The 26,080-nt window shown below is 58.2% G+C and overlaps 1 protein-coding gene across 7 annotated transcripts in view; it reads left to right on the forward strand.

The window, feature by feature from the left end:
* Nucleotides 1-26,080, forward strand: part of CTDP1 (CTD phosphatase subunit 1) — a 57,075-nt gene that overhangs the window by 4,700 nt on the left and 26,295 nt on the right. For 4 of the 7 annotated variants that reach the window (XM_045041307.1, XM_045041305.1, XM_011288118.4 and 1 more), the window contains exons 2-10: nt 5,891-5,974; nt 6,604-6,697; nt 7,946-8,074; nt 10,804-10,954; nt 13,375-13,465; nt 15,238-15,404; nt 16,497-17,486; nt 18,861-19,002; nt 19,578-19,781. In XM_045041307.1, the coding sequence (XP_044897242.1) occupies nt 5,891-5,974; nt 6,604-6,697; nt 7,946-8,074; nt 10,804-10,954; nt 13,375-13,465; nt 15,238-15,404; nt 16,497-17,486; nt 18,861-19,002; nt 19,578-19,781 (2,052 nt within the window). Of the gene's footprint in view, nt 1-5,890; nt 5,975-6,603; nt 6,698-7,945; nt 8,075-10,803; nt 10,955-13,374; nt 13,466-15,237; nt 15,405-16,496; nt 17,487-18,860; nt 19,003-19,546; nt 19,782-26,080 lie in introns of all 7 variants that reach the window. The other 3 variants (XM_045041306.1, XM_019815470.3, XM_019815469.3) reach the window with 1 other exon arrangement.

Raw genomic sequence — 26,080 nt, forward strand, 5'->3', positions numbered from 1 at the left:
AGCCTGCGATAGCGCTGGCTCCGCCAGCAGAGAGTCAGGGTGCCCGGCTTCCTCACACTGTGCTCTTCCTGTGCCCTCGGACCTTCCCATCAGACCAGACACAAAAGCTGATGCGTGCAAAAATTTCAGGAAGAATTCGATATTTGTGTATTTCGGGAAAAATTACTTCTTTAGGAATCGCGTCGTGATTTTCCTATGGATTTTTTTCAAGGACAAACCAGGAAAGTTAGCATTTACTGGTGACTGACTTGACATTCTGGGGCTGGTCTCCCGGGTGAAGTGTTTTCTCCAGAGGTCACAGCATGCCCCTCCCCACAGGGTGTGGTGGCGTTGGCTCTTTGTTGGGTTGAGGGTAGAAACAGTAGGGTCACTGCCTGCCTTTCATCCCTCTCGCATCAGTATCTGCAGATGAAATCATGTACGGAAAAAGGGCATTACTGTTACCTCTTAAAAATACTCTTTCCCTCTCTCTTGGCCATCCGTTACTTTTTTTGAGAATCCTTTTAGCCCTTGTAAAGATGCAGAAGAAGTCCACCGATAATGTTGAGCTCCGCTCTGACCCCGCAAGACAGTTCTGAATGACCTTTTAATTCAGACAGAAGATAGGGTCTCTTTACCCTCCTTTTAATTTAGACGAGATGTTTCCGAGCTGCTGTCCCCTGGGCCACATGTGAGTGTTGGTGTGGCCGAATGGGAAAGGGGTGGGGGACACACAGCTCGTTGCCTTGGCCACACGTCTCCGTCCTCTGTGACAGTCACAAGTCGTCATGTGCTGCACTCGGGCACATGTGCTGTTTGTGCAGTGTGTGTGTGTGTGTGTCCCGTGCGGTCCAGTCCGGTGTGCAGCTCTCCTGCTCTCCTTCCTGGGCTGCAGCAAACTCCAGAAGCTGGTCTTGAGGGGCACACCACCAGCTGGGGTGGCTCGGCGGCCACACGCGGCATCTTTTTACCTTATCCTTGGTCACCGTTTGCCGGAAACGTCTTTGCGAAGACACGTGGCTCCTCCCTTGTGTGTGGAGACCGTGTTGTGTTTTTAATCACTTCCCCCCCTTCGCCTGGCAGGTGTGGCCTCGGCACCCTGTATGGATTTACGAGTGGTGGGTTTCTGCCGTCACGTCGCTTGTCTTGGGGGCCTCTTTGCTAGATGCGGCACGTTAGTGTTTTCTGACTTGGGTAGTCTGAGAAGATTGAGGGACGTTTTGTTTTGCCTCAGATGATGGTATACCTCCTCCCCCTGCTGTGTGGACTCACCCGCCTGTGCTGATCCCACGTCTGTGTCAGGTGTAACGTGACAGACATTGCCAGGGTGAATTTAGGTGGAGACCTCGTGTCTAAATTTAGTAAATAGGAAAATTCTCTGTTCGTATTCACAATAGGGAGCTTTGAGCTTTGAACGCTATGGGTGACTCTTTTACATCAGAGAGAGGTGTCGAGTTTTGGAACGAAGGCATCTTGTGGGGGGGTTAGGTTGATTTGTGAGTCATTCACGTAGCTCTTACACGTGTCACGTGATGACAACGTGTAGTGTCGCCACAGAGGGGGTCCTCATAGAAGCTTTGTGTGGTGTCCGTTTCGTGTGCCCGTCGTTGTTCAACGTTAAGTACTCTTTTCAGGTGTTTGGGGTCATTCGAGTCGTCCCAAGTGCCTTTGAGAGCAGGGCCCCCTGCACCTGCTTCCTGGCTGTCACCGACTGCCGCCTTCTTGGGGGTGGATGGATGCTGCTGAGGCACGTGGCCTTGGATAGTCCACCAGGAAGGGCTTCTAAGCTGACACCCCGTGTGCTTATCATCTGCCCTGGGGTTTGCAAGGGCGTATCCTGTGCCCGGCAGGCCCCTCCCTGTCGATGCCAGTAGCTGCCCCCGGGTTGTGACAGCTGGAGGCGTCTCCAGGCCCAGTTTCCCGCGGGGAGCAAACACGGCAGGTGACTGAGCCCTGATCTGCTCCGTGGAATAAGACAGGCAAAGCTCCTTGCAGCACAGAAAGTTACATGACTTTTAATGTCACCTGTAGAGAGAAGACTTTGTAGAGAAAGGTACACGTTCAGGCCACGTTGCCGAGGGCGTGTGGAGTGGGTAGAGTGTGTGCCCCCGCCCCTGTGCCCCTTCGTCCCCACCTGCCTCCCGGTTGCCTGCTGACAGCTAGGCTTTGCCTGGGACTTGGAAACAAGTTGACAGAGCAAGGACTCTGTGTCTTCTGGGCCTTCACGGGATGGCCTGGCGGAGCGCATATGCGCTTCACGCGGTGCGGTGGGAGCTGAGAGGACTTCTGGGAGGAGGTGTGGCCCTGGATATGGGTTCAGATAGAAAGAAGAGGCAGAGGTGGCGAGTGGCAGGCTGGTCTAAGCCGAGGGAGCCCCCGTGTCGGGGGGACCTCCGGCAGCACTCGGGGGGCACACCACTGGTGGAGCACGTGGGACCTGAGTGGCCATGGAGTGGCATGGCGAGGTCCTAGGGATCTGCGGGGTGACAAGAAGGCTGGCTGCCGTGACGCTGGCTGTCACGCTGGATGGCTGGCTGTCACGCTGGATGGCACGCCTCCCTTAGCCTGGGTTGCTCTGCGCAGGTGACGTGCAAAGCCCCCCGGTGACCGGATGGTGCTGGGGGCACAGGGCCGGGCCGCGGTGCAGGTGCCCGGGGACCAGCCACGTGCTCCTCTCTGCCTCGCTGCGGTGCTCTGCCACAGGGTCCTCTGGAAAGGCCACCAGCAGCCCTAAATCACCAAGTTTGGTGGCCGTGTCCTCATTAGTTGGTGGTCTGCCGGTACCAGATACGCATTTTAACCGCATGGTTTGGCGAGTTCTGACAAACGTGTGTGCCTTGGAAAGCACCACCCACAGTCACGATGTGGACATCTTCGTCCTGGTGTGTGTCTTGATGCTGTCCGGTGTCTCTTCGGGGCGTTTGACACTGATACTCCTTTCCCGGCATGTTCCCTCCCTGGTGTCTGCTGTGGACCCGGCTCCTCAGCCTTGGCGAGCACTGATTTTGTTTTCTGCTATACTTGACCTTAGCCAAAAGGCCGAGAAGCGATGATGATTTTGCTTTTCGATTGGCATTGTTTTTTCCGCCTGTCCCTTAATTGTTGGGGTTCCCCAGAGGCCTGCCATCTGTTTTATTGGCAGTGGTTAAGCCCTAGCCTGGGATAAGCAGCCCACGAGACCTGTATTCCGTGGTCCTGTCCACGTCCAGGCACACGTCCGCCTGTGTGGGCAGCTGGTGGTGCCTGTGCCTCCCTCGCTCGGTTTTCCAGGCACACTTGTCCTTTTCGTGCCTGGTGCCTGGCAGGCTCACTCCAAGAACATCTGCGAGTGTCCACGGCGCTCCTGGCTCCCTCGGCTCTCACTTCTCCTGGCACCTCCTGCCCGCACTGGTGCACTTAGAGCTCGTTTGCCCGCCCGCTCCCGGCACCTTCGCGGCGCCACCTGTGGGTCCTCCCTGCTGCGTCCAGGGCTCTGGACCCTTGAACGGTTGGTCTCGAGTCTGCCACTTTCCACGTGCTCTTAGCTTGGGCGATCTGAAGCCAGCTGTGCCTCACCTGTGTGGCTTCGCCTTGGCTCCCCTCTCCATCCCACACCTGCTTCCTCTTGGTTTGTCATGAGCCTCCTGTCACCTTGTCCTGGAAGAGGGGCTGTCCTAGAAGCTTCCTTCTACTGGAGGAGAATCAATTCTCTAGAATTAGCTGCCCATTCAGGACTCCCCTTGAACGTCAGCGACCTGGGCAAGACCAGGATTTCTTAAGGATGCAAAATATCTGATAAATTGGACTGGGTTAAAATTTAAAACCTGATCTTCAAAAACCACTGTTAAGAAAACGCAAAGGCTGACTACCAACTGGAAACACATACCTCACAAAGTGTTTCGACCTGTTTATTGCTCGAGCTGGACACCAAATGTGTCTTCGGGTTAATGTTTTAGGAGAGGTTGGTGGAACCTTCCTTTCCCGTTTCTGGGGATTCATGAAAAAAATACTCCCCAAGCCATGAGTTTGCGTAGAGAAACGGGTGAAGTGGGTAAGTGCAGACTGGCTTTTTCATGTCATGCGTGTCTGCCGTATCCATAAAGGAGGACTGGCCAGCAGGTCACACCGCACCCGAGACTGGAGTCCTTCTGCTCCTGGTGCCTGGGTGGCCTGCGCCTTCTTACGCGACTGTAGGTCCCCAGAACCTGTAATTAAAACACAGGCAATATCAGCGTTTTTAAAACCTACCCCTAGCATTCCAGGGGGCAACCAGCAGCTTTTTGCCAGGGTCCAGAAGGCCCGACAGACCTCCCGGAAAACCCTATTAGCCAACAGTTGACCTACGCCTTTGACTTTTGGGAAGGTGCACGGCCGTCCCCTTGTCGGCTCTGCCCATGTCCTCCCAGACGCGTCACCTTTCTGGGCCTCTTACTTCCCCGCCTGCACTCGGGAGAGCAGGACAGGCAAGGAGGGGGCCCGGCAGGACGGAGTCTGAACAGCGGGGCGTCCGCAAGGTGGGCCACCCGGCGGGCAGCTCCGTGGGAGGGAGTGTTCCTCGTGTGGCAGGAGCCGAGCCGGCTGTCCGAGGGAGGGCTGATTCGGGGGTGCCCGCCGTGAGGGCTGGGGTACGAGAGGCCCGGACCGTGGCAGCCGCTTGGTGGGGGTGGGGTGGGGTCTGGACGATGAAGGAAGGGTTCTTCTGCAGGGACGTGAGTGGGGACCGGGTTTGGCGGGACGAGGTGCTGCGGGGCCGGGCAAGTGGGGAAGGCCAGACCCGAGCGCCCGCTCCGGACGCCAGCAGCACAGGGCCTGGTGGTAGAAGGCTGAAGAGACAGCACAGGGCATCCAGAGAAGGTGGGCAGTGAGCGGGGCGGGGTGGGGGGGGTTGGTCCCGGGGCCTGCCGGCAGGAATATAGAGCCCGAAGACATCTCTGGGCTGGTTGGCGGAGGACTGGGGAGATGGCGGGTTCTAGGTAGAGGTGGCGATGGTGCTGAAGGCGGGAGCGCGCACCCACGGAGAGGGAAGAGGCAGGCGGCAGAGCGTGGCCCTGCCCTGCGCTTGGTTTGCGGTCGAGCCGGCTGCCGGGCTGCGGACACACAGGGGCGTCGGGGCACCGCGTACCCGGTCGTGAGCGGCAGAGGCGGGCAGGAGGGGAAGAAGGAGGCCCTGTGTGGAAGGGGGGTGCCGTCCCTGGCAGCCGTGCGCCCGTGGAGGCCGTTGGGTCCGGAAGCTCTGGGGCCGTCTGGGTGGCCATCCGTGCGGCCTTGCTTTGTGAGGAAGCACCCAGGAAGGCCCCGCGTTCCAGATGCTGGCCTGACCGCCGCCTGGGTGCTCCCGGGTCTAGGTAAGGGGCAGGAGACTCCCGCGGCCCCGAGTTACAGGGCCTCCAGAGCTCTGACCACGCAGCCTTTGGGTTTGTGTGGAAATCGTTGCGTTGGGGTGAAAACTAGGAATACTACAGGAGTTCCGTCAGAAAACTTGCACTGAATCAGAGCCGCTCTGTAGACTGGGAACGGTATTTGGGAGACGACACCATTGGTTATTTGTTGGTATTCTAGCAAGTTGCTCCTTGCCACGTTAGCGTAGGTTTCCGTGTTTTAAATGGTTTCTCAGAAGCCTGAGAGTGTCAATATTTCACATACCCTAGGCTTTCACGTCGTCCCAAGTCCGTTCTCCCGACAGGACGTGCCTAGTTTTTCGTCTGTCGTGCGTGGGTTCTGGGTCGCCCCGTGGGGACCCGTGGGCGAGAAGCCCTCTTTTCCCGCCCTGGAAGCAGAGCCCCGCCACGGGGTGAGGCGCGCCGGGTCAGGTGGGGGTCGCTGGGAAGATCAGTACTGAACCCCGGGGGCTGTACACCCTCGGGGCGTGTGGTCAACCAGGGGATTGCTTCTCCCCTTCCTGACGTGGGACCGTCTTCGCCTCTGTTTCTAGGGCCGTCCTGGTGCGGTTGGAAGGCTGTAGCCACCCGGTTGTCATGAAAGGCTTGTGTGCTGAGTGTGGCCAAGACCTGACCCAGTAAGTCCTGGCAGCTTGCGGGTGGAAGGCGGCGCCTCTCCGCGTTGGAGGTGGCACGGGCGGCCTCAGGCACCCTGCTGTGTCCGGTGACCCGAGGCAGTCTCCCGGAGAGGTGTCCTTTCTGGCTTTATTTCCATAAGTCCCGAAAGCATGGAGCACATCAGATGCTCACAGGCGCGCTCGGTTTGCTTTCCCCTCCCCGCCGAGCACACTGCACATCCTCCCAGGCCCCCCGGGGCCCCCCGCCCCACTCCCTGGGCTCCTTCACCACCAGTGCTGTGCGGTCGCGCTCCTTGTCTGTGCAGAGCAGCGCGGACTGTCCTGTGTTTGCGTAGGTGAGGGCCTCTGTTGCCGTGTGGCCGTCACAGTTCATTTCCAAGAGACCTTCGTGTTTTGTGAGAACTTGGCCTGTTGTCAGACCCCGGATGGCCTCTCAGCAGCTGGCCGCAGAAGGACGTGCTGCACTGAGCTAGCAGTGAGCCTCACCTGAAGTGTGAATTAAAATCCTACCCTGGAAGCCCCGGGTGCTTTCCGGGCGTGGGTCGTGGGGTCACCCACCCACGGTCCTGCGTGCCTTCTGTGTACAACTCGTTCAGGGTGTTCACGTCTGGCCCTTCTCCCGTGTGCAGGTTGCAGAGTAAGAACGGGCAGCAGCAGGTGCCTCTGTCCACGGCCACGGTGTCCATGGTGCACAGCGTCCCAGAGCTGATGGTGAGCTCCGAGGTGAGTCCTGCCTCTGGCGGGGGCGACGTGTCGGACAGAACATCTCCGGAGAACGGCAAGGAGCACGTGTGGGCCTTGCGCCGTGCAGAGGACGGTTGCAGAAAGTGCCGCGTCTGCGGGCGTCATAGCCGCTGGTGGGACCGGCGGTGTGTGAGCAGCGTGCCGCCCCCCCTGCTTCTGCTTTCCCAGAGGGTCCTGCTTACCGGGGATGCGCCGACCTCACGGCCTCGGAGCCGGGAGCTCTCCCGGGTGCTGTGGCTCACGTGTCCCCCGGAGCGTGGCCGGAAGCAGTGGGTCTGGGAGGCCGACCGAGGGGAAGGCCGGAAGCTGCCGGAAGCTGCCGGAGGCTGCAGTTTGAGGGCTGGGAGCAGGCGGCTGTGCGTCGGACCTGAGCGGGCAGCGCCGGCGGAGCGGACGTGGGGGCAGGGAGGGGACGGGAGAGCACGCCAGTTCGGCCCTCCTGTGGGGCAGTCCCCGAGCATCCCCGTACCCGCGGACCTAGCGCACGAAACCGCCCTTACTTCCCCTGCATTTCAGAAGTCACGCGGGCAGTGTGGGTCAGGGGTGTCCTGACCCCCGTTTTCATAGGCCAGGGGTGCAAATGGCGGGTGAGGGAGAGACACCAGGATGAAGCCCTTGATGGGTTGTGCAGAGACTCAGCTCTTGGTGGGGACCAGTCTCCCGGCTGCCCGTTTATGTAGGTGGCGGGTGAAACTTTTTCAGTCACGATTTGATGAGATTTGTGCTTTTAAAAAAATTTATTGAAGTTCTGGTTGGTTAACACACAGTGTAGTGTCGGTCTCAGGAGTAGACTCCGGTGATGCGTCACTCGGGCCACACCCGGCGCTCATCCCAGCCCGCACCCTCCTCAGTGCCCCTCACCCACCAGGCCCCTCCCTCACCCACCTCCCCGCCAGCCACCCTCAGTTTGTTCTGTGTGGTTAAGAGTCTGTTGTGGTGTGCCCCCGTCTGTTTTTGTGGACACAACCGGTTTCTTTTCATTTCTTTTTTCATTGGTTTACACGTTAAGTCATAGGATTACGATCACAAATCATAACGTCATCAGAGTTTGGACCCAGTGGTCTGGCTGGGGAGGCTGGGGTCTGGGCAGCGTGGCCCCATGTGCTGTGTTAGCGTGCAGAGAGCCTCGAAGCACCTCTCCCGGCTTCCTTTGGTTTCTCCTGACAAAATCGAATTTTGTTTTGGATCCAGATGTACTTACCGACTTTCCTTTGTATTTCGCTTCAGCAAGCCAAGGAGCTGGGAAGGCAAGACCAGCAGCGGCTACATCGAAACAGAAAGCTGGTGCTCATGGTCGACTTGGACCAGACGCTGATCCACACGACAGAACAGCATTGCCAGCAGATGTCAAACAAAGTGAGCGGCCCCAGCAGCTCCTCTCGGCGACACTTCTTGGGCCAAGGAGGCTGGCTGGGGCGGGAGCCCAGGGCCCATGCTCCCAGGGCCGTTTCCCCTAGCTGGTCCCCACCGGGAGGTGCCGAGGCACGCTCCCACCCTCTGGTGCCTGGTCCACACGTGGTCCCGTGAATCAGGAAGGTTGAGGGTTCGGGGCCTGGAGGACCCAAGGCCCAGCGGTAGACAGTGGGGTGGACGGCAAGGGAGGAGTGGTCTGGGGGGGACACAAGCTGGCAACACCTCTGGAAATACCTGGAACACTGGGGGCGGGGGTGCAGGTGGGTACCTGGGCCTGCACTCACGACAGCAGATAGAGGCTGGGTCCGCTTTGCATAAATCCTTCCGGGAAATTAAATTTCCAGAGAAAGTAAAGGGTCAGGGGCGGAACCCTGTTTGAGTATAGGTCGAGCCTCTTCCCACCCTTCGCTCCTTTCCTCTGTATGGAGCCTGGGGACTTAAATTTCTGGCCCCTCCCCAAGGCATTGAGTCGTTCCCGTTACTGATGGCTGTCTGAAGGCTGGCACCAGCTTCTGCCTCCTTGACTAAGGAGGCCTCACCGGCGTGGACGTGGTCAGTTATTTAAAGTCTTTGTTGGTGGGGTTGATGTGCAGACTGTTGTCGGTGCCTGCAGGTGTCGGTTCCTAGCTGTGGCTGCGCGTGGTGGGAGAGCCTCTGACAGGCCAGCAGCCGGGGATGTGAGACCCCAAGGGCAGCAGGACAGGTCTGCTCATGGTCTCGGGATGGGCGTGTGTCGTGGGGGGGGTTCGCTGCAAACTTTTCTCGGAACACACCAGGCCGTTTTAGTTTGGCCTCGTGAATAAACCCAGTGACACAGGCGCAAACGTGGACCATCTCCGCTAGTCCCGTAGGCCGCAGAGTCACTTCTGCCTCCGGACGTTGCTGACAGTGAGGACTGATCTCCTACTCGTGAGCGAAGAACTTGTCCTCCAGCAACGTCCTTGTCACTTCAGTTCTGTCTCCCATAAAACAGCGTGTATTTTTTTTAAGTTTATTTTGAGAGAGAGAGAGAGAGAGAGAGAGAGAGAGAGAGAGAGAATCCCAAGCAGGCCGCACTGTCAGCACAGAGCCCAACATAGGGTTCAAAGTCACGAACCATGAGCACATAACCTGAGCCGAAATCAAGAGTCAGACGCTGAAGTGACTGAGCCACCTAGGAGCCCCAGCAGCACGTGTTTTAGTTGTATTAGCACTTTTTTACTATCGTAACATCTCGTGTCGCCATATATTTTTGTGTGCAGCATAAGGTGTTAGTAAATACTCTGCGACTGTTTCATTCATAACAACTCTGCTTAATTATCTTACAGCTGGAGGACTTCAGGGGCGCCTGGGTGGCTTGGTCGGTTGAGCGTCCGACTTTGGTTCAGGTCATGATCTCATGGTTTGTGAGTTCAAGCCCCACATTGGACTGCTTGCTGTCAGTGCAGAACCTGCTTCAGATCTGTCTCTCCCTCTCTCTCTGCCCCTCCCCTTGTCTCTCTCTTTCTCTTTCTCTGTCTCTCTCTCAAGAAATAAACACTAAAAAAAAAGAGTTGGAGAACTTTATGTAAAGCAGTAGTTTCTGCACGTATGTGCTTGTGTGTACGTGGCCATAGCCGGCTCTGGGCTTCATTGTGCCTTTGAAGTCGGCACGTTTAATTCATTTCACAGCAGTTTAAACTCGTCGTAACATGCCTGTTCCTCAGCTTGTGTGATCTACAAGGTGAAGGTCTCCTCCCATCCACGTGGACGGGCCTCAGCTCCGGCTGGCCTCCGTGGCTCCACCCCCACCCATGCCCACAGGTTACCTGCGGGCCGGCTCTGCCCAGCACTCAGGTGTGCACCCGCACACCTGTTGTGACGTCTAGAAAGATGTGTTTAACTCTTCACTTTGGCAACCTGAACTTGTGTTTTTAAGGACGTTTATATGCACCTGTGGAGGACACGGAATGTGATTTCTAGAATTCCATACTCCAAAATGTTTTAACAGAACAGCTGCTTCATGAAGGGTTTGACCACTTTAGAGCTAGTAAAAAGTTAAGTAAGCCCAGGGTGGCTTACTTTTAGTTTTCAGTGTTTCAGAGTTCTCTTACTGAGAAGATTAATGATAAATAGGGATTAAAAGGATCAACGTTTAGTTTCCTAAGGAAAATAAGTTTCTTTGTATATTAATGACATGTAACTTGTTGGCGTTACTAATCTTACCTGTCTACTAAAAGTGGTTTGAAATACTATTTCAGGTTTGGTGTTGTATTTGTAAGTTAGTAAACCCGTATCTTAAAGCAGTCACCGAGCCAGACTAAGTTCCGTGGGACTGTTTGGTTTACTCCCATCAGTACTTGGGAGGGGGGTGGGAGATCATGCGTGGATCACCGGAGACCTGTTCTAAGTGATCTGCCGTGGCCGAGCTACTTGGCAAGTGTTAGGGTTTGAGGACACAGATCCTTGCTTTGCTGTTAACAGACAAAGACCACGGTCCAAACGGTGCGAGGATCTGCTGACACCGCTGAAGCCCGTGGTTGCCGAACGTGGTGACCGTGGCGGTTCATCACAGGCAGCGACGTGGGTGGGTTCGCTGCCGGGACCGTCATTGACAGTGTCTTGGGTGGTTACCGCGGGGGGGTGGGGGGCGCAGTCCGGAGGTGCCGTCCAGGCGCCTCATGCCTTCTCACCGGGCACGCCTGTTCTTCCAGGGTATCTTTCACTTCCAGCTGGGCCGCGGCGAGCCGATGCTGCACACGCGTGTGCGTCCGCACTGCAGGGAGTTCCTGGAGAAGATCGCCAGGCTGTACGAGCTACACGTCTTCACGTTCGGGAGCCGGCTGTACGCTCACACCATCGCAGGTGGGCGGCTCAGTCCTCGGTCACCCGTGCCGACTCACGCGTTGCGTGGGCGTTGTCCCCAGTGGGTTAGGTCTCTCTTCATTTTCAGTGACGTCCTTAAAGACAAGGGGACACACGAAGCTCTCCCAGGCTCCTTTCCAGTCCCCTAGCTAGCTCTTGCCTCCCCAAATGGGCAGGCCACCCCCGCTCTGGTCAGGCGCACGCCGCGGGCTGGTGTGAAGGTTGCTCAGCACTGCAGCTGTGTGGAAACGTAGAAACTTGCTATGTAAGCCTTCTCAGGGTGTTTTGGTTTTGGTTTGGGTTTGGAAATACCTCTGGAGCCGTGTTGCTTACTGACGCTCTAAGTGCAGGTAAAACGATTGTCTCTTATTTGTAAATGAATGACGTGGTGACTTAGTGTTAACCTGTTGTCTTGGTGCAGCTTAGTGGTTGTGTGCTGGCCGTGCGTGTGCCTCGTGTGTGCGTAGGTGTCCCTGGTGGTGCCCACCAGTGGCCCGTCTGGCTGGGGGCGGAGCCCCGAGCCCGGCCTTCACCCCGCCCAGGGGCAGCTGGGGCCCGGTCCGCCCTGACCGACTGTGGATGTTGGCACCTGCATTGTAGGTGCTCACAGCTCCTTCGTGGCCAAATAAAGTACTTCCAAATGGAAATATTTTTACGGGTTGGTTTTGGTCTTTGTTGACGGAGAAATGACTTCCGAATCCTCCTCTACACCTAGCGCCCCGTAGGAGGTTGTTACCACGAGCACATCGGCTGTGTGTGGAAGTTCCTTCCTCGTGCAAGAAGGAACTTTCCTGAGATGTGAACGTGGTGGGACCACTCCGTGGAACTCTCGTACCAGTGAGCACCAGCACCCTGGGTGGAGGAGCGGTTAGGTCCTCGGGTGCCCCCCTCAGGCTGCCTCCTGGCACAGGACGACTTGCCCTTCCCCTGCGGAGCCTTGGCATCTCTCTGGACCTCCATCAGGAGGACCTGCGTGGGGTAGAGAAGATAACACCGGTGTAAATAGAAGGGCTTGGGGGAGGTGTCCCTGGCAGTCCGGAGGATGTTCCCGGGGGCCTCAGCCCTCCAGAGCGAGGCCCGCCTCAGGCCGTCGGCGCCCTCTGCGCCTCACGCGCTTTGTGCCCGAGAGTCCACATCCAGAGACGTGGCAGGAAGTTCCCCTTCCCGTGGGCCAGCGTCCCCGCACGGGCGGGTGCAGAGCCCCTCGGCCGAGCAGCACTGAGTCCGGGGGACCCACAGGCACCGCGTGGCCGCCTCCAGCACGGGCGACGGCACCGCGCACGCAAGAGGCCCTGGGAGGAAGCCCGTGGCCCGAGGGACGAGTGCCCCACGTGGCCTTGAGGTGGTCGAGCCTTCAGAGGGCAGGACGCTGGCACAGGCAGGCCCTGGGGCCGGTGGGTGGACTTGCTTGTTGGCAGGAGACTGCTGGGGCCCTGCCATGGTTTTTCACCAGTTTCCAGCCGTGGTTTCTACACCTTCCTCTTCCTTTCACCTTTCACGTTCTGAAAGTTCTCGCTTTCACGGAGTGTATGTTTTTAGTGTAATTAGGACACGTCTTTTTGTATTCGGATAAAACTGTTAAGCGTTTGAGGTGCTTTTCACTTACTGTAGAGATTCCAGTAATTCTATGAGAAGCTTCAGGTTTAGCCACTGAGTGACATCAGTGTTCGTACGGGACTTACGTTTTTCTTACTTAGTAAGGATGTACACTTGGAACGTTTCTTCTCTGAGTGAGTGTTGTTTGTTCATAAGCGCACAGATTTAAACCCTTTAAGTGCTGTGTGGAAGGCCCTGTGCACGGCGGCGTGGGGCACGCGGTGCAGACACCAGGGCCCTGGGGCGCACTGGCTTTGATGGGGGGTGTCTGGTGGTCCTGGGGTCCCGGCCGACAGCGAGTTGTGGAGGTGAGCTGCCGTGCCCGCCTTCACAACGATGAGGGGATACACCCTGAAAGGGTCTCCAGAGGACGCGGCCGTATCGCCGGATGGGCACGAAGCCGCTCGGCGCCTGGCTCACTGCTTCGCAAACGGCCGAAGGTGCGGGGAAGCTGCACGTGGCGGCACAGCCGGACTCTTCAGTCCCGGCGCCCCACACGCCACAGGCTGTGTTCACGTGTTTGTCGCCCCCGCGCACCGCGAGCATCCCCGGGGCGTGCTGCTGAGCCGTGTTCATCTTCTGTTCTCAGCCAAGTCCCAGGTAGTGTTAGATGCAGTAAACGTTCCGCAAACTCATGCCTTTAAACACAGTAGAAGGGACCGCGAGTGAATCACAGTCCTACCAGGAAAGACGAGGGCGGTGGGTGTCCGTGTGTGACGCTTTGTGTCCCTGCTGTCCTCACAGCACAGTAGGGGCTTCACCACCTGCAGAGCAGGACATTCGCGGCTCACATGTCTGACCTTCATTTTGTTTTCTTTCCAAAGGCTTTTTAGACCCTGAGAAGAAGCTTTTTTCTCATCGAATATTATCGAGGGATGAATGTATTGACCCATTTTCTAAAACAGGAAACCTTAGGTACGTACCTGGTTGTGTTCATCTCCGGGGCTCACTGGGAAGTTTGTGGCGGAGAGAGCACCAGACCCGTGATTCTGGGTTTATTCCCCCCATTCCTTCGTCCCCCGCCCCCCGCCATGGCACTCAGAAAGCCTGCTGTCTTTCCACCACAACCCTGCCTCCCCCACTCCCCGAGCATCCAGGCAGTGGTGGGCTCCTGGGGTGGGGCTTGGCTGGGGCCCCAGAAGTCGGGGGTCTGGGGAGGGCAGCTGAGAATAGGGCTGGGACGTGAGGGACGAGGGAGGTGACAAGCCAGGGGATCGGAGCCCTCCCAGGCACCACAGCTTGAGAGGAGGAGGGGCTGGTATTTCCTTAGGGGCTTGCACGCTGCGAGTCCTGCTGGTTCGTCAGATCTGGAGTCATGTTCCCACCTCTTCCCGGCACTGCCATGGGCCCCTGCCTGTCCCCCCTCTGCTCTTAGAGCGGGCGCTCCCACCCCATCCAAAGGCTCCTGGACATTTCAGGACTTGGCCCATTTCTCCCCGGAAAGATAGCCCCCGCCCCCCCCATCCTGATACGGCATCAGTTGTAGTTTGTTTCCTTGTATGTTGCTTCCTAAGGATACCTGGGCAGTGACAGCGAGGCCTGTGGCCTTCTGCCACCGCTGGGCTTCCTCAGGGAGTGTTCCATGTTTCAGATTCAGCGCCCCCCCCCCCCCCCCCCCGCCTGCCGCCCCAGACCTATTCGAGACCGTAGGAGCCAAGAGGAGTATGAGCACTCCTTTCAGAAACAGATAGTTTGCTAGTTAGCGTCACACTGATGAAAACAAAGGACGATGGGCGGTGCTGTCCGTGACTGACTGGGGGGAGGCTGCCTACAGCAGCAGCACTGGGGAAAGGTGGCCCGATCCCTCCCCGGCAGGTGACCGGCGCGTGGCTCACGGAGGTGCAGGCAGCAGGGCTCTCTTCCCAGTTTTTACCTCCCTCATCTAGAGTTACAGGTGCCAGAAAGCATCAACTCTGTCGTTATTTTAGCTGCCGTATATTTTGCCTACGGGAAACAGACTCCGAGTGATAATAATTTTGGACACATGAACGTGCGCACCTGGGTGGCTGTAGCCGTCAGCCACTAGAGAACGGGATGGTGGGAGGCAGTCCCCCCGAGTTTATTTCCAGATCCGAGAACAAATTCTCTTTGAATTTTGAGTCCTCCGAGCTCGTCCGAAGCTCAGAATTGTGGACAGAAATAGAATTTAACAAGGCTGTGTGAGGGTACCAGGACCCTTGGTAACGTTTCTGCTGACCCCACGCATTCTAATAGTATTTTTGGACTCAAAAAGAGACCACGCAGGCGCGCTGCAGGAAACCGTTGTCTCAGATAGCTGAGCTGTGAGGTCATGTCCTCCCGCCTTGACCTGGAAGCCTTTCCCTGTGGAGGGGCAGCAGCACGCTGGCCACTGGCTCGTTAACTTGCTTTTGTAAATGTGTTGGGACGTGGCCGTTTGTGCAGTGTCTGCCGGCTGCCCAGGATGGGGGCACGGCCCCCAGACGCTAACCTCTCTGTGCCGTGGCTCCGCCTTGAGGAACGTCACAGACGGTGGAGAAGGTGTAGCTGCTGTCATCTGACTTCACCTGGGAACTTTGAGAGTTTAAATAGGAGTTAAACCAAAGTCCTGCAGTGCAGTTTCCGGCTGTGTCTGATGAATCTGTGATCTACTGACTACTAGAAAAGATTATCGTGACTTTGATTATTTTTTGTAAAGTGTGCTAGTTCTGGTGCATTTTTACTTCCAGAAATCTCTTTCCCTGTGGAGACTCGATGGTGTGCATTATTGATGACCGGGAAGATGTCTGGAAGTTTGCCCCCAACCTGATAACCGTGAAGAAATACGTCTACTTCCAGGGCACAGGGGACATCAATGCTCCCTCTGGGTCACGGGAGTCCCAGGCGAGGAGGAGAGGTGGGTGACCTGGTCGGGAGAGGAGTAGCTAGCCCAGACCTCCCTGCGTGTGTCCCGTGTCCCGTCTCTGCCGTGGCTGCTGTCAGTCCGAGATTCACTCTGTCGTCGTCTGTATTTCAGTGGTTGAGACCAACACCCAAACCAATGTTTGGTTTCCACTTGGGTTTTTTTTTTTTAATAGCACTTATCTAAGTATTTTCGTAATTGAATAAATATTAAGGAATTTGCTTAGTTTAGTACATCTGAGACTTGTTATCCTGGTTCTCTTTCTTTTTTTTAAAATATTTTCATTTATTTACTTTTGAGAGAGAGGAGAGAGATCGTGAGCAGGGGAGGGGCAAAGAGAGAGAGAGAGATACAGAGAATCCCAAGCAGGCTCCATGCTGTTGGCACAAAGCCCGAAATGGTGCTCGAACCCACAAACTGCGAGATTGTGACCGGAGCCAAAATCAGGAGTTGGATGCGTAACCGACTGACCCCCCCGGATGCCCCGTCCTTGTTTCTGAGAAGACAAGCAGGACGCTGGGAACTTGGCCATCGCGGTCCTTGGAAAGCATGAGCTGTGGGTTGTAGCACCTCCAGCTCCTTGGTGGGTGGCGCTGTGCCCTGGCCCAGAGCCTTCAGGGTGCCACACGGCTTCGCTTGTCTGGTGAGCTTGAAGCCAGAGCCTGTCTGGAGAAAATCCAGAGTTTTGGTTGGAAGTGTTTCTGATGATCTTTAGTTCATGAGATGTTCTGAGGTGGGCAGTGATTACTGGAGGTGCAGGCCAGGAGAAGGTGGGACCTGAGGGCGTTCCTGCGGGGCACAGATGGGATGGCACGGCCAGAGCAGGGCTGGGGGTGCCGCCCATGGGCCGTCCACCCACAGCGTGGAAACCGGCAGTGTTCTGTACGTTTAAACCGCTGTAAAAAAACAAAACCAAGTGGCCATCTATGGCCATAAACCTGGAATATTGGCTGTCTGGTCCTTCCAGGCCACAGGCTGCCGAGCCCGGGTTGGAAGCGTGGTGAGAGCAGATGCAGGGCGCACTGCCATTGCTCTGACAAGCGAACGTTAAATACCGGTCCCCTTCCCTTTTGTGTGCACCTGTAGTGACTCAGTCTTCTAAAGCTGCCGACGTCGCGGAACACGCTCCGTCCGTCAGGGAGACCGAGGAGGGACGGCAAATCCCTGGGGTCGAGCAAAGTAACGGCCTTGGGAAGCCCACGAGGGAGCTCAACGGAGGTGTCTCCCCACGGGGGGGCTGGCCCCTGCCTGGGCAGGAGGAGGACAGAGGCGCCCGGCCCGCCACCCATGGCCCCTTGGCTGATGGCAGGGGACCCCCAGCATGTGCTCAGCCGCACGGTCGGACATCGCTGGAAAAGCGGCCCGCTCAGGGCACGGCAGGCGGTGACCTGGACTTTGACCTTTCCAGTGACAGTGAGTCGGACGCCCAGTCGTCCTCTGAAGGCGAAAGTGGGGAGAGGAAGGGCCTGGAAAGGCCTCAGGGCTCACGAGATGCAGGGAAAGTGGCGCAGCGGGGAGGCCCTCCTGGTCCGGGAGGGGAGAGGCCTGCGGGAGCCAGTCCGTGTGGAGAGTCTGCCCCGGGCGAGCATCTGGATGTGCAGGACGAGGATGAGCGGGATGGCCTCTGTGGGCTGGGCGGGGGCTCTGCGGACAGGAAGGAGGCCGAGACCGAGTCGCAGAACAGCGAGCAGTCGGGCATCACGGCGGGCGAGTCCCTGGACCAGAGTGTGGAGGAGGAGGAGGAGGAGGAGGAGGACACGGATGAGGACGACCACCTGGTCTACCTGGAGGAGATCCTCGCTCGGGTGCACTCTGATTACTACGCCAAGTACGACCGCTACCTCCGCGGGGACAGCCAGGAACCCCCCGACATACGCAAGATCGTCCCTGAGCTCAAGAGCAGGGTGCTGGCAGACGTGGCCATAATATTTAGCGGGCTGCACCCCACAAACTTCCCCATCGAGAAGACGCGGGAGCATTACCACGCCACAGCCCTTGGAGCCAAGATACTCACTCAGCTGGTGCTTGACCCCGACGACCCCGACAGGGCCACCCACCTGATCGCTGCGAGGGCAGGTAAGCGCCCGTGCCCCAGTCCTGCCCGTGGTGCCCCCGGTGCCGAGCACATCCGCGTCGGTCTCGGGTGACCGCTCTTCGAACGAGCACATCTGCTCGTTTCGTGCGGAGTTTTCAGAAGTTTGTTTCTGTGCCCGTGTGGCATTGTGTGGGTGTGTGCTGTGCGCGTGTGCCTCCGGTCACCGCCACACGCTCCCTGTAGTCGGGCTCCTTCTGGAGTGGGCGGCGCCCGCGGGTCAGGTGAGCATGAGGGGAGCCCAGTTACCGGTCGTCTGGGTGCTCGGTTCAGCAGGTGAGAGGGCGGCTGAGCCTGGGTTTGAAAACCGGACACGGGTTCTGGCAGGAACCGAGTAAGTCAAAAGGGATCGAAACCGAAAAGTGAAAATTAAAGTCGTTCTAAGGAAGTCCCTCTCAGACGCTCAGGCTGCAGGAATTTCAGCCAACAAAACGGGCCTCCCCGCCTGCTCTCTCCCCCCCAGTAATGGGCGGAGTCAGGAAAAACCACCTGGTTGCTAAAAGAAACAAAACAAAACAATTACCGTTTCTGCATGGTCCTCACAGACCGCAGCGTGGTGTTTTCTGAGCAGGGATGCCCCCGATGCTCCAGGCTGGGGCCTCCAGGTGGCAGCCTACCCACGGGGCAGGCTTCCCCATCAGGCCAGCTCTGTCCCTGCGTGCATCACATCCTGTTTGACGGTCGCATAAAGGGGCAGATGGAAGGAAGCTCCATGTTGGTGTGAAATGTTGGGAGGTCCTAACTGGGAGGGGGGCCGGCTCATGGCAGCCCCCGCACCCCGTGTGTGCAGCGAGCCCAGAACCCCCGCCTGGGCGCAGCAGGTGTCCCGGCTGTCTGTTAGCCATTCCAGGGACACAGCTGCATGCACGTCGGGGGACACCGCATGCCTCCCTCCCAGCCTGCACCGGGCCTGTCCATGCTTCAGCCCGGCTGTGCCTGCCCTACCTGGGCTACAGTGGGTGCAGAGGTGCTGAGTGGGGCCCTGAGCATCCAGCAGAGAAGCGGAGACGAGACGCAGCTGGAAGGGCATCTGGGCAGCGTTCCTGCAGCAGCAAGCCGGGGGCATTTGCACACATCAAGTGCACGGTCTCAGGGAAGAGTCCTTGGGCAGCTGGCTGCAGGTCACGGGGGCAGTGGGAAACTCCCCACGGAAACAGATGGGCGCCTCCTGGCAGGGGTGAGGGGGTCTAGCGAGACCCCACGGCGGGCCCCTGCTTCGTGGGGCGGGCCAGGGGCCGGCAGCACGGACAATGAGATCCCGGATTTGAGACACGTTGATTGTGCCAGGCAGAGTGATTCAGGGCTGCCCCTTGCCCGCGGCCAGGCTGGACTGTCAGGCTGTCCCCCCCCCGCTGCAGGCACAGAGAAGGTGCGCCAGGCCCAGGAATGCGGGCAGCTGCACGTGGTCAACCCCGACTGGCTGTGGAGCTGCCTGGAGCGCTGGGACAGAGTGGAGGAGCAGCTGTTCCCGCTCAGGGCCGACTACGGCCGGGCCCAGAGGTGAGTGCCACGCCCGCTACCCACCTCCCTTTCCCCTGGGGTCCCCACGACCCAGGCCAGGCCCTTGCTGCCGGGCCGGCGTTCCCAGCCCTGCCGAGCACGCGCTGTGCAGAGTCGCTGCCCGCGCTCTTTGTCCGGACGGTGCCACGCGGCCTTAGGTCTTAGCAGGGAAGCTCGGTTTGCCTGCATTTCCTTCCTGGCCTTGGGGCGGTGTTGTGAGCCACGTGGAGGCTTCACGAGTGCCAGCAGCGTGCCAGCGGCAGAGGGTTGGTGAGGGGGGGAGAGGGGAGCCTGCCGGGCCTGGTGGTGCTGCAGGAGAGGCCCCGTCTATGCATTTGCAGGGGGAAGGCCTGTTCTGTCGAGAATGGCCTGAGAAAATGCCTCCTGTTCTGTGTCTGAGCTTGTCTTGGGGTAAAGTTCGGAAGCGGGCGTCAGGGGGATGGGGACCGCAAGCCCCGGCTGAGGTTCCAGGCAGGTGCTGGGCATAGGTTTTCGCTTGCAGCCCCGCTAAGCGGCGGTTGCTGGGTGTTTGGGTCTGTTCCAGTGCTTTCTCGGCCCTTGTTCTGGTCCTGCAGGGAGGACGGCCCCGCAGCCTTTCCCGACAGGCAGGGTGCACTTCCGACCGCCTTGTTCCACCCGACGCCCGTCCACCCCAGGGCCCAGTCTGGGCCGGAAGTTCGCATCTACGATGCCAACACGGGCAAGCTCATCCGGAAAGGTGCTGTGGGCCCCGGGCCCCCCAGCTCCCTGGCGGTCCACACGGAACACTCCTCCTTCAGGTACGTGAGCTTGGGGCGGCCGTGCAGCAGCAGGCGGCCCTCTGAGCCCCTGAGACCGCGCACATGTTGAGAGTGGACCAAAAGTGGTGCTGGCGGGACACGAAGTTGGGGTTTGCTCTGTCCTGCGTTGGGGCTGGGCTCACCCGCTGTGGCATCGGCCTCTTGCACAGTCTGTCCCGTCTTGGGCCCCGACCCTGGAACAGGTCGGGTCAGGGTCTAGCCGGAGAGATGTTCTGCGTGCCCCAGGCACGCTCTCACATTTGCCCGGCGCTGTCTCCGACAGGCCGTTCCGTCTGCAGATTGGACCCGTGCCCTGATGTCGGCCCGCCTCCCCCAGCCCGACCCCATGGTGGCGGCGGAGGAGCCGGCTCTGGGCACCCCCTGGTGTCTGGTCCTGCTTCCTGCCGAGATCTGAGTGAGGGAGGTGGTGGCTGCTTGTAAACGGGAACGGAGGGGAGACTCTTCACTGGGTCAGTCCTGCGCTCCCCTGTCTTAAGTCTGAGGATTCGGGACACGCTCTTTGCCCGCTGGCACATCCTGTGTGTCGCGAGAGTTCGTTTCTACTGCTGAGATGGTGAGCTCACCCCACTTCTGCGGTCCCTCCATTTGAGAGGAGCCTGACAGGTGTGCAGGGCGGTAGGGTTCAGGCCGCTGTCGAGGCTCTGGGGAGGCTGGTGTCGGGCCAGGCCGTGGGGGCCGTCTGGGCAGGGCAGTGTCGGGCCCGGCCACGCGGGCACAGGTCTGCAGAGGTGAGGTCAAGGGAGCCACTCCCGTGAGGTCCGAGGTGGACGCCGGGGCCCAGGAGGCCTGAAGACAGGGACGGGATTAGCGGAGATTTTAGAGGTGCTTCTGATAAAGTTCTGGTCAGAGGCTGTTAGACACACCGATGGACCGTGGTGCCAGCTCGGCCGGAAGCCAGCATGGCAGCACGAGAAACGTGTGGCCCCGGAGCTGTCGGGGGCAGCCAGGGAGGCCTGAGGGGAGCCTCAGCCCAATGCAGCACCAGAGATGCGGTCCAGGTGGAGGCAGGTGTGCGTGGACGCTCCAGGAGGGGAGACCGGGGCAGGAATGGGGGGGGGGGTCAGGAGAACAGGACTCAGTGCAGTCAGCTGGCAAACCACTTACAGGTGGCCACCTCCGTGCTGACCGGCAGGTCACGGGACCGAGCGCACTCGTTCTGCTCAAGGAGCATAGACGGTTCTGCGCCCCCTTAGCCAGCGTCTCCCCTGGGGCGTGTGCCCCGGATCGTGCGGTGGCCCGTGGCCTGCCTCTTACAGGTCTGATCCTCCTGCTGACGGCGAACAGTCCTGGAAGCTGTGGTTGGGAGGCCCGCACGGTGGCCCAGCTTGTGTGGAGCAAAGCCAAACGCGGGGGCTGCGGGGGCAGAGGTTGGGGTTTGAAGCTGTCGGCACAGCTGGGAATTGGGACAGGGCCTTTTCAGCAACGCTGCTGAGTGTTGGTGCTGAGACACGCCCGGTGAACGTCAGTGCTAGTACCGCACGTGCTGGTGCAGGACACTGGGGTGCGGTGGGAAGGCACGTGGCGGGTGGGAAGGTGGGGCCTGGGCCCCGTGCCTGAGTCCGTGGGGCTGTGGGACGCCGTAGTGCCAGTCTGCCCCGCGTCACGCTTCTTGGGGAGAAGGCGTTTACGCAGGCGGGGTGAGGGGAGCGTCACTGGGGCGTGCCCAAGTCTCTTACCCTTTCTCGCAAGCAGTGCTGTGACCCTGTGTACTGATGTCTCCACTGCCAGGCTCAGCCAAGATGGGCTGCAAGGGGTGGTGTTTCCCCTGCACCCTGGGTGGCTGGTGGTCCTGAGTCGGGTTTGGGGGGTTCGTGGACCGTGGGACTGGGGTGGGGGTGTGTCCTGTCTTCAAAACTGTGCTGCAGTGGCCTCAGCCTTCGGTGTCCACGCACTTCCTCGTGGGCTCTACAGTTGACGGCCCCCCGAGACCGCCCCGCGAAGTCCCCCACCGGGCCCCCTCGGAGGACTAGCGCCTGACTTCGAGCGGAGCGGTAGGGCCCGTGCCGCTCACACGGGGTACCAGCTGTGGGCCTCCGTCAAGCACCTAGAGCCCCCTCCTTGGAGAGGCGTGATGCCGCCCTTGGGATGGTCGTGTGGTTCAGGTTCCTTTCGTGGGTGACATTCTGCAGGGAGTTGCAGTGCGCGTCACGGGGCGGCGTGTGCGTTGAGAGCGCACACAGCACCTGACTCACAGCTTCCGGTCGTCTCGTGGTGGAAGGAGGCCTGAAATCCACGCCGTACCCATGTTCACATGAACAGTTCCTGTTCTTTAGAACCTGCTTTTCGTGCCGTTGAAGGTTCAGTAACAAACCTTTGAGTGAATTGTAAGTGTAGACAACAAACGTTTGGAACGTTTCAGACTGAGGTTCAGAACGGTTTGGGGATCATTCAGCCTTGCTCGAAATCAGTGGAAGGATGCCAGGAAATCCAGGACGTGGGAGAAGTGGTGACGGGGTGTTGTCTGAGCACACGTGCAGGTGGGGAGTGAACGTGAATAGAGCGGAACGCTGCTCTCCGGGGACGCTGACGGTCGAGCAGCGCACAGCTGCCCTTCTGTTCTGACACGCGTGTGTGGCTTGTGTGAACAGTTTCAGATGACTGAAAAACCAGCGTTTCAGCTCCGTCCTCTTGGAGGAAAACACACTGAGCTGTGGTTTATTCAGAGGTGGCTCTTGGTGAAATTTTCTTTTTTGAACTTGGAAGCGTGGTTTCCGCCAAATATTAACTGAATCGTTGCCGGTCCGTGTAGGTATGCGGAAGGTTATTAACAGCGACCGTTGAATCTTACTAATCACGGAAGGGTGGTGGGAAGCACCGCTGTTTCCAGACCAACATGTTACCCTGCTGTGGTCGATTCCATCAGGGGCAGCTTGAGGCTTTTTTAAGTAACTCTAGTCGCCTTGTGTCAATTATACTTCCTTTTTTGTGTGTAGGAAACCGTATGTTCTAGAAATAGCGACTGTCGGTAGAATTTATGGATAGTTCTGCTTTCAAAATTGACGAAATGACACACAGGGAAGGTGACACCCATCTCAGCAGCAGTCTAGAACTCAGAGGAAAGGGGAACAGGAGGGGACCGGGCACATGCGCTCACGGGCATTGTGGGGTTGCTCACGACCCCGTGCGTTGTTTCGTCTTTGCGGCCATAGAGTAAGGTCTTCCTTTCCATTGAGACCTGTTTATTTTATTTCACGTTGTGCCCCACACGCCTGTGTCCGTAATCCTCCCGGCACCCGCGGCCACCCGGACATCCACATCCCCAGGCCTCGCAGATGGAACCGTGGGCTGCGGGGCCCCTGCCCGCTGCCCCTTCGAGGCTCTGGGCCCCCTGCACCTGTGTCCAGGGCTGCAAGAAGGAGGGCCCCGAGATTGGTGGCTCGGCGCCATTCTGAGCCTGGAGCCCCACGTAGACCCCATTGTGACAGGCCGCCTGGAGCTGTGGGCGCGGACACCGCTCCGTGCACTTGTCTGAGGCCCTGAGGATTGTGGGTGTCTGTTCTCTTTGTTTTGATGTTTTTGGATCTGGGCTGGGGACCCGCCTAGAGGTCAGAGCTCCTTGGGGCTCTCCCACTGTTGTGGACGTTCGCGAGGGCATTTCTTCTCCCCCGTGAGATACCCGTGTGCAGAGCGCTCAGGGACAACGTGGGGTAAGAACAGGCTTCGTCCGGTTGCCGGGTGCAGTCTACCTCAGGCTTCCGCAGACGGGACCCTGGTGGGACCCTGGGGTGCAGCGGTGAAGGGGAGGCCTGGTCTGGGGCAGGGGTGGAGCAGCCAGGACCACAGAGGAACAGGGAGCGCTCGCCAAGCTGTCGTCAGACCTTCCCTCTCTCCCTGCAGGGATGGGGCCAGAATTCTGAATTCCTTTTTGTTTACCCATCGTTAAGGTGTGTTGTTAGTTGTGAGCATTTGGGGTTTTTTTATTCGAAGTTGTAGTTTGAGGTCACTGTAGACCCACAGGCAGTTGTGAGATGTAACAGCGGCCCTGTGTGCCCTTCACCCAGTTTGCCCGGCATCTTGCAAACCTGTAGGCCTGTCTCACGGCCTACTGGCCTGGCCGTTGTTCTGACATGGTCAGAACCTCCACCGGCAGGGAGCCCCTGACGCCCCTCCCCTTTCCACCCCCTTCCAGCACGCCCCCCCCCCACCCCACTCACCGCCCCTCCCTGGGGTGTGGCGCACACAGGCGCTGTGTACGTGACCCCCACTCGCATCCGTCTCCACTGCTGCCGCGTTGCTGGCTTTCTCCTCTTGGCTGCAGCGTCCTGCTGAGGAAGACAGCAGGGGCGTGTCTAGCCTGGGTCCTGGCCAGGAAGGCTGCTCCCAGCCTTTGCGTCTGCTCAGTCCCTTTCTTCAGGACCCACGCGCAGGGGTGCAGCTGCTGGGCTGTGTGCGGAGCGTGTGGTTTTATTCAAAACCCGCTTCCTCTGGGGGCAGCGGTGCCTTCGTTCCACCAGCAGAGCAGGAGAGACCCTTCTCTGCACCGCTGCTGGCCCGTGGCGTAGACATATGTCACCGCGGCCGCCGGACGGTGTGCGCCTTCAAGGGACGCGCTGTCCCGACTCGTGGGTTTCCTCAGTCAAGTGTGCATGTCTCTGGCCCATTTTCCAGCTGGGTTGTTGTGTTGCGTTTAATCATCATCTGTATTTTTTAGGCACTGGAGCTTTGTGAACTGTGAGACCCGAAGGTATTTTCTCCTGCTCTGTACCTTTGCAGAGTCAGGGAGAGCGGAAGCAGTTTCATTTTGTTGAATCAATCAGCTTGTATTTATCAGCCTTTTTCATGAATTCTACGTTAGGTGTCGAGCGTGCTGGCTCTGCGTGGTCCTGGATTCTGAAGGTTGGTGTCTTGATCTGGCAGTTTCGCAGTTGTACGTTCTGTAGTTAAGGCCGTGATCCACTCCGAGTTTGTGCACAGTGTGAGATTCTAGGGTGGGGGTCAGGTTTGTTGCCGCTCTGGAACCCGAGTGAGATGTCGGGGAACCTCTGTGCAGGTCTGTTCTGGGTTCCCCACCTGTTCCCTCGATCTGCACACATTTGGGCCTTTTTTCTTTATTTTTTTTTTATTAATTTTTTTTTTTTTTTTTTACACATGTATTTGTTTTTGAGAGACAGAGCATGAGCGGGGGAGGGGCAGAGAGAAAGAAGGATACACGGAATCCGAAGGAGGCTCCGAGCTGTCAGCACAGAGCCCCACACAGGGCTCGAACTCACAAACCGTGGGATCATGACCTTAGCCGAAGTCAGATGCTTAACAAACTGAACCACCCAGGCGCCCGGGGCCTTTTCTTGATGTTAAGGTGAAACATTTCGTTTTTCACCTTTAAGTATGATGTGGTACCTGTAGTTTTTCTGTAGATGCTTTTCCCAAATTGGGGGAGATTTCCCTTTCTTCCCATTCTTCTGTGAGTTTTTATCCTGAGTGGATATTAAATTTTTCCAGATGCCTCATCTGTACTCATATCACGTGGTTTTTTGTCTTTGGCCTGTCATTCGAATTCCGTTTCTCTTGTTGGCCAGGAACATTTCTTTCGCTGTTTTCAAGAGTGTTTTCCTTGTCTTGAATAAGAAGTTTGACGATGGAGTGTTTTAATGTGGATTCGGAGGTGTGTTCTCTTTGGATCCACTCAGCTTCTCGAATCTGGAAGTTTAATGTCTTGCCCAAATTTAGGATGTTTCCAGCCCTTGTTCTTTGAGGACTTTTCCAGTTCTGTCGTGTTTGTCCTCGTTCTGGGCTCCTGGACACCAGTACTGAATCACGTGTTCTTCAGGCTGCTCTTTCTTCCTTTTCAGTCTGTTTTCTCCCTAATGTGTAGACTGAGCCATTTCTCTTACGCATCAGGCTCTGTCCCCTTTGCCGTGGCGTGGAGCCCGTCCAGTGCAGTTTTAAATTTTCATTTATCGGCGCCTTTTCGTTCTGACGCTGCCCCGTGGCGCTTCCCCGGCCGCGGTGGCTGTGCCAGGCCTTCTCCTGCAGCCGCGTGACCGGCGCTTGGCGGCCTATCGAAGCCTTTTCATTGCGATGCTGTCCCACGTGCCCGAGAGTCCCCGACCTTTGCCCCCGCAGAGCGCACCTCCCCGGCTGTCCTCCTCCTTCGGCTTGAGGTCTTGCTGTTCTTGGGAGGACAAGGGGTTTTCTTTCTTTCTTTTTGTTAAGTTTATTTATTTATTTTGAGAGACAGTGCACGAGCAGGGGAGCAGGGGTCGGGGGTGGGGAGAGAGAGTCCAAAGCAGGCTCCAGGCCACCAGCCCAGACAGAGCCCGACGAGGAGCACGATCCTG

This window comes from Felis catus, chromosome D3, assembly GCF_018350175.1.
Source record: "Felis catus isolate Fca126 chromosome D3, F.catus_Fca126_mat1.0, whole genome shotgun sequence".
Classification (NCBI taxonomy): domain Eukaryota; kingdom Metazoa; phylum Chordata; class Mammalia; order Carnivora; family Felidae; genus Felis; species Felis catus.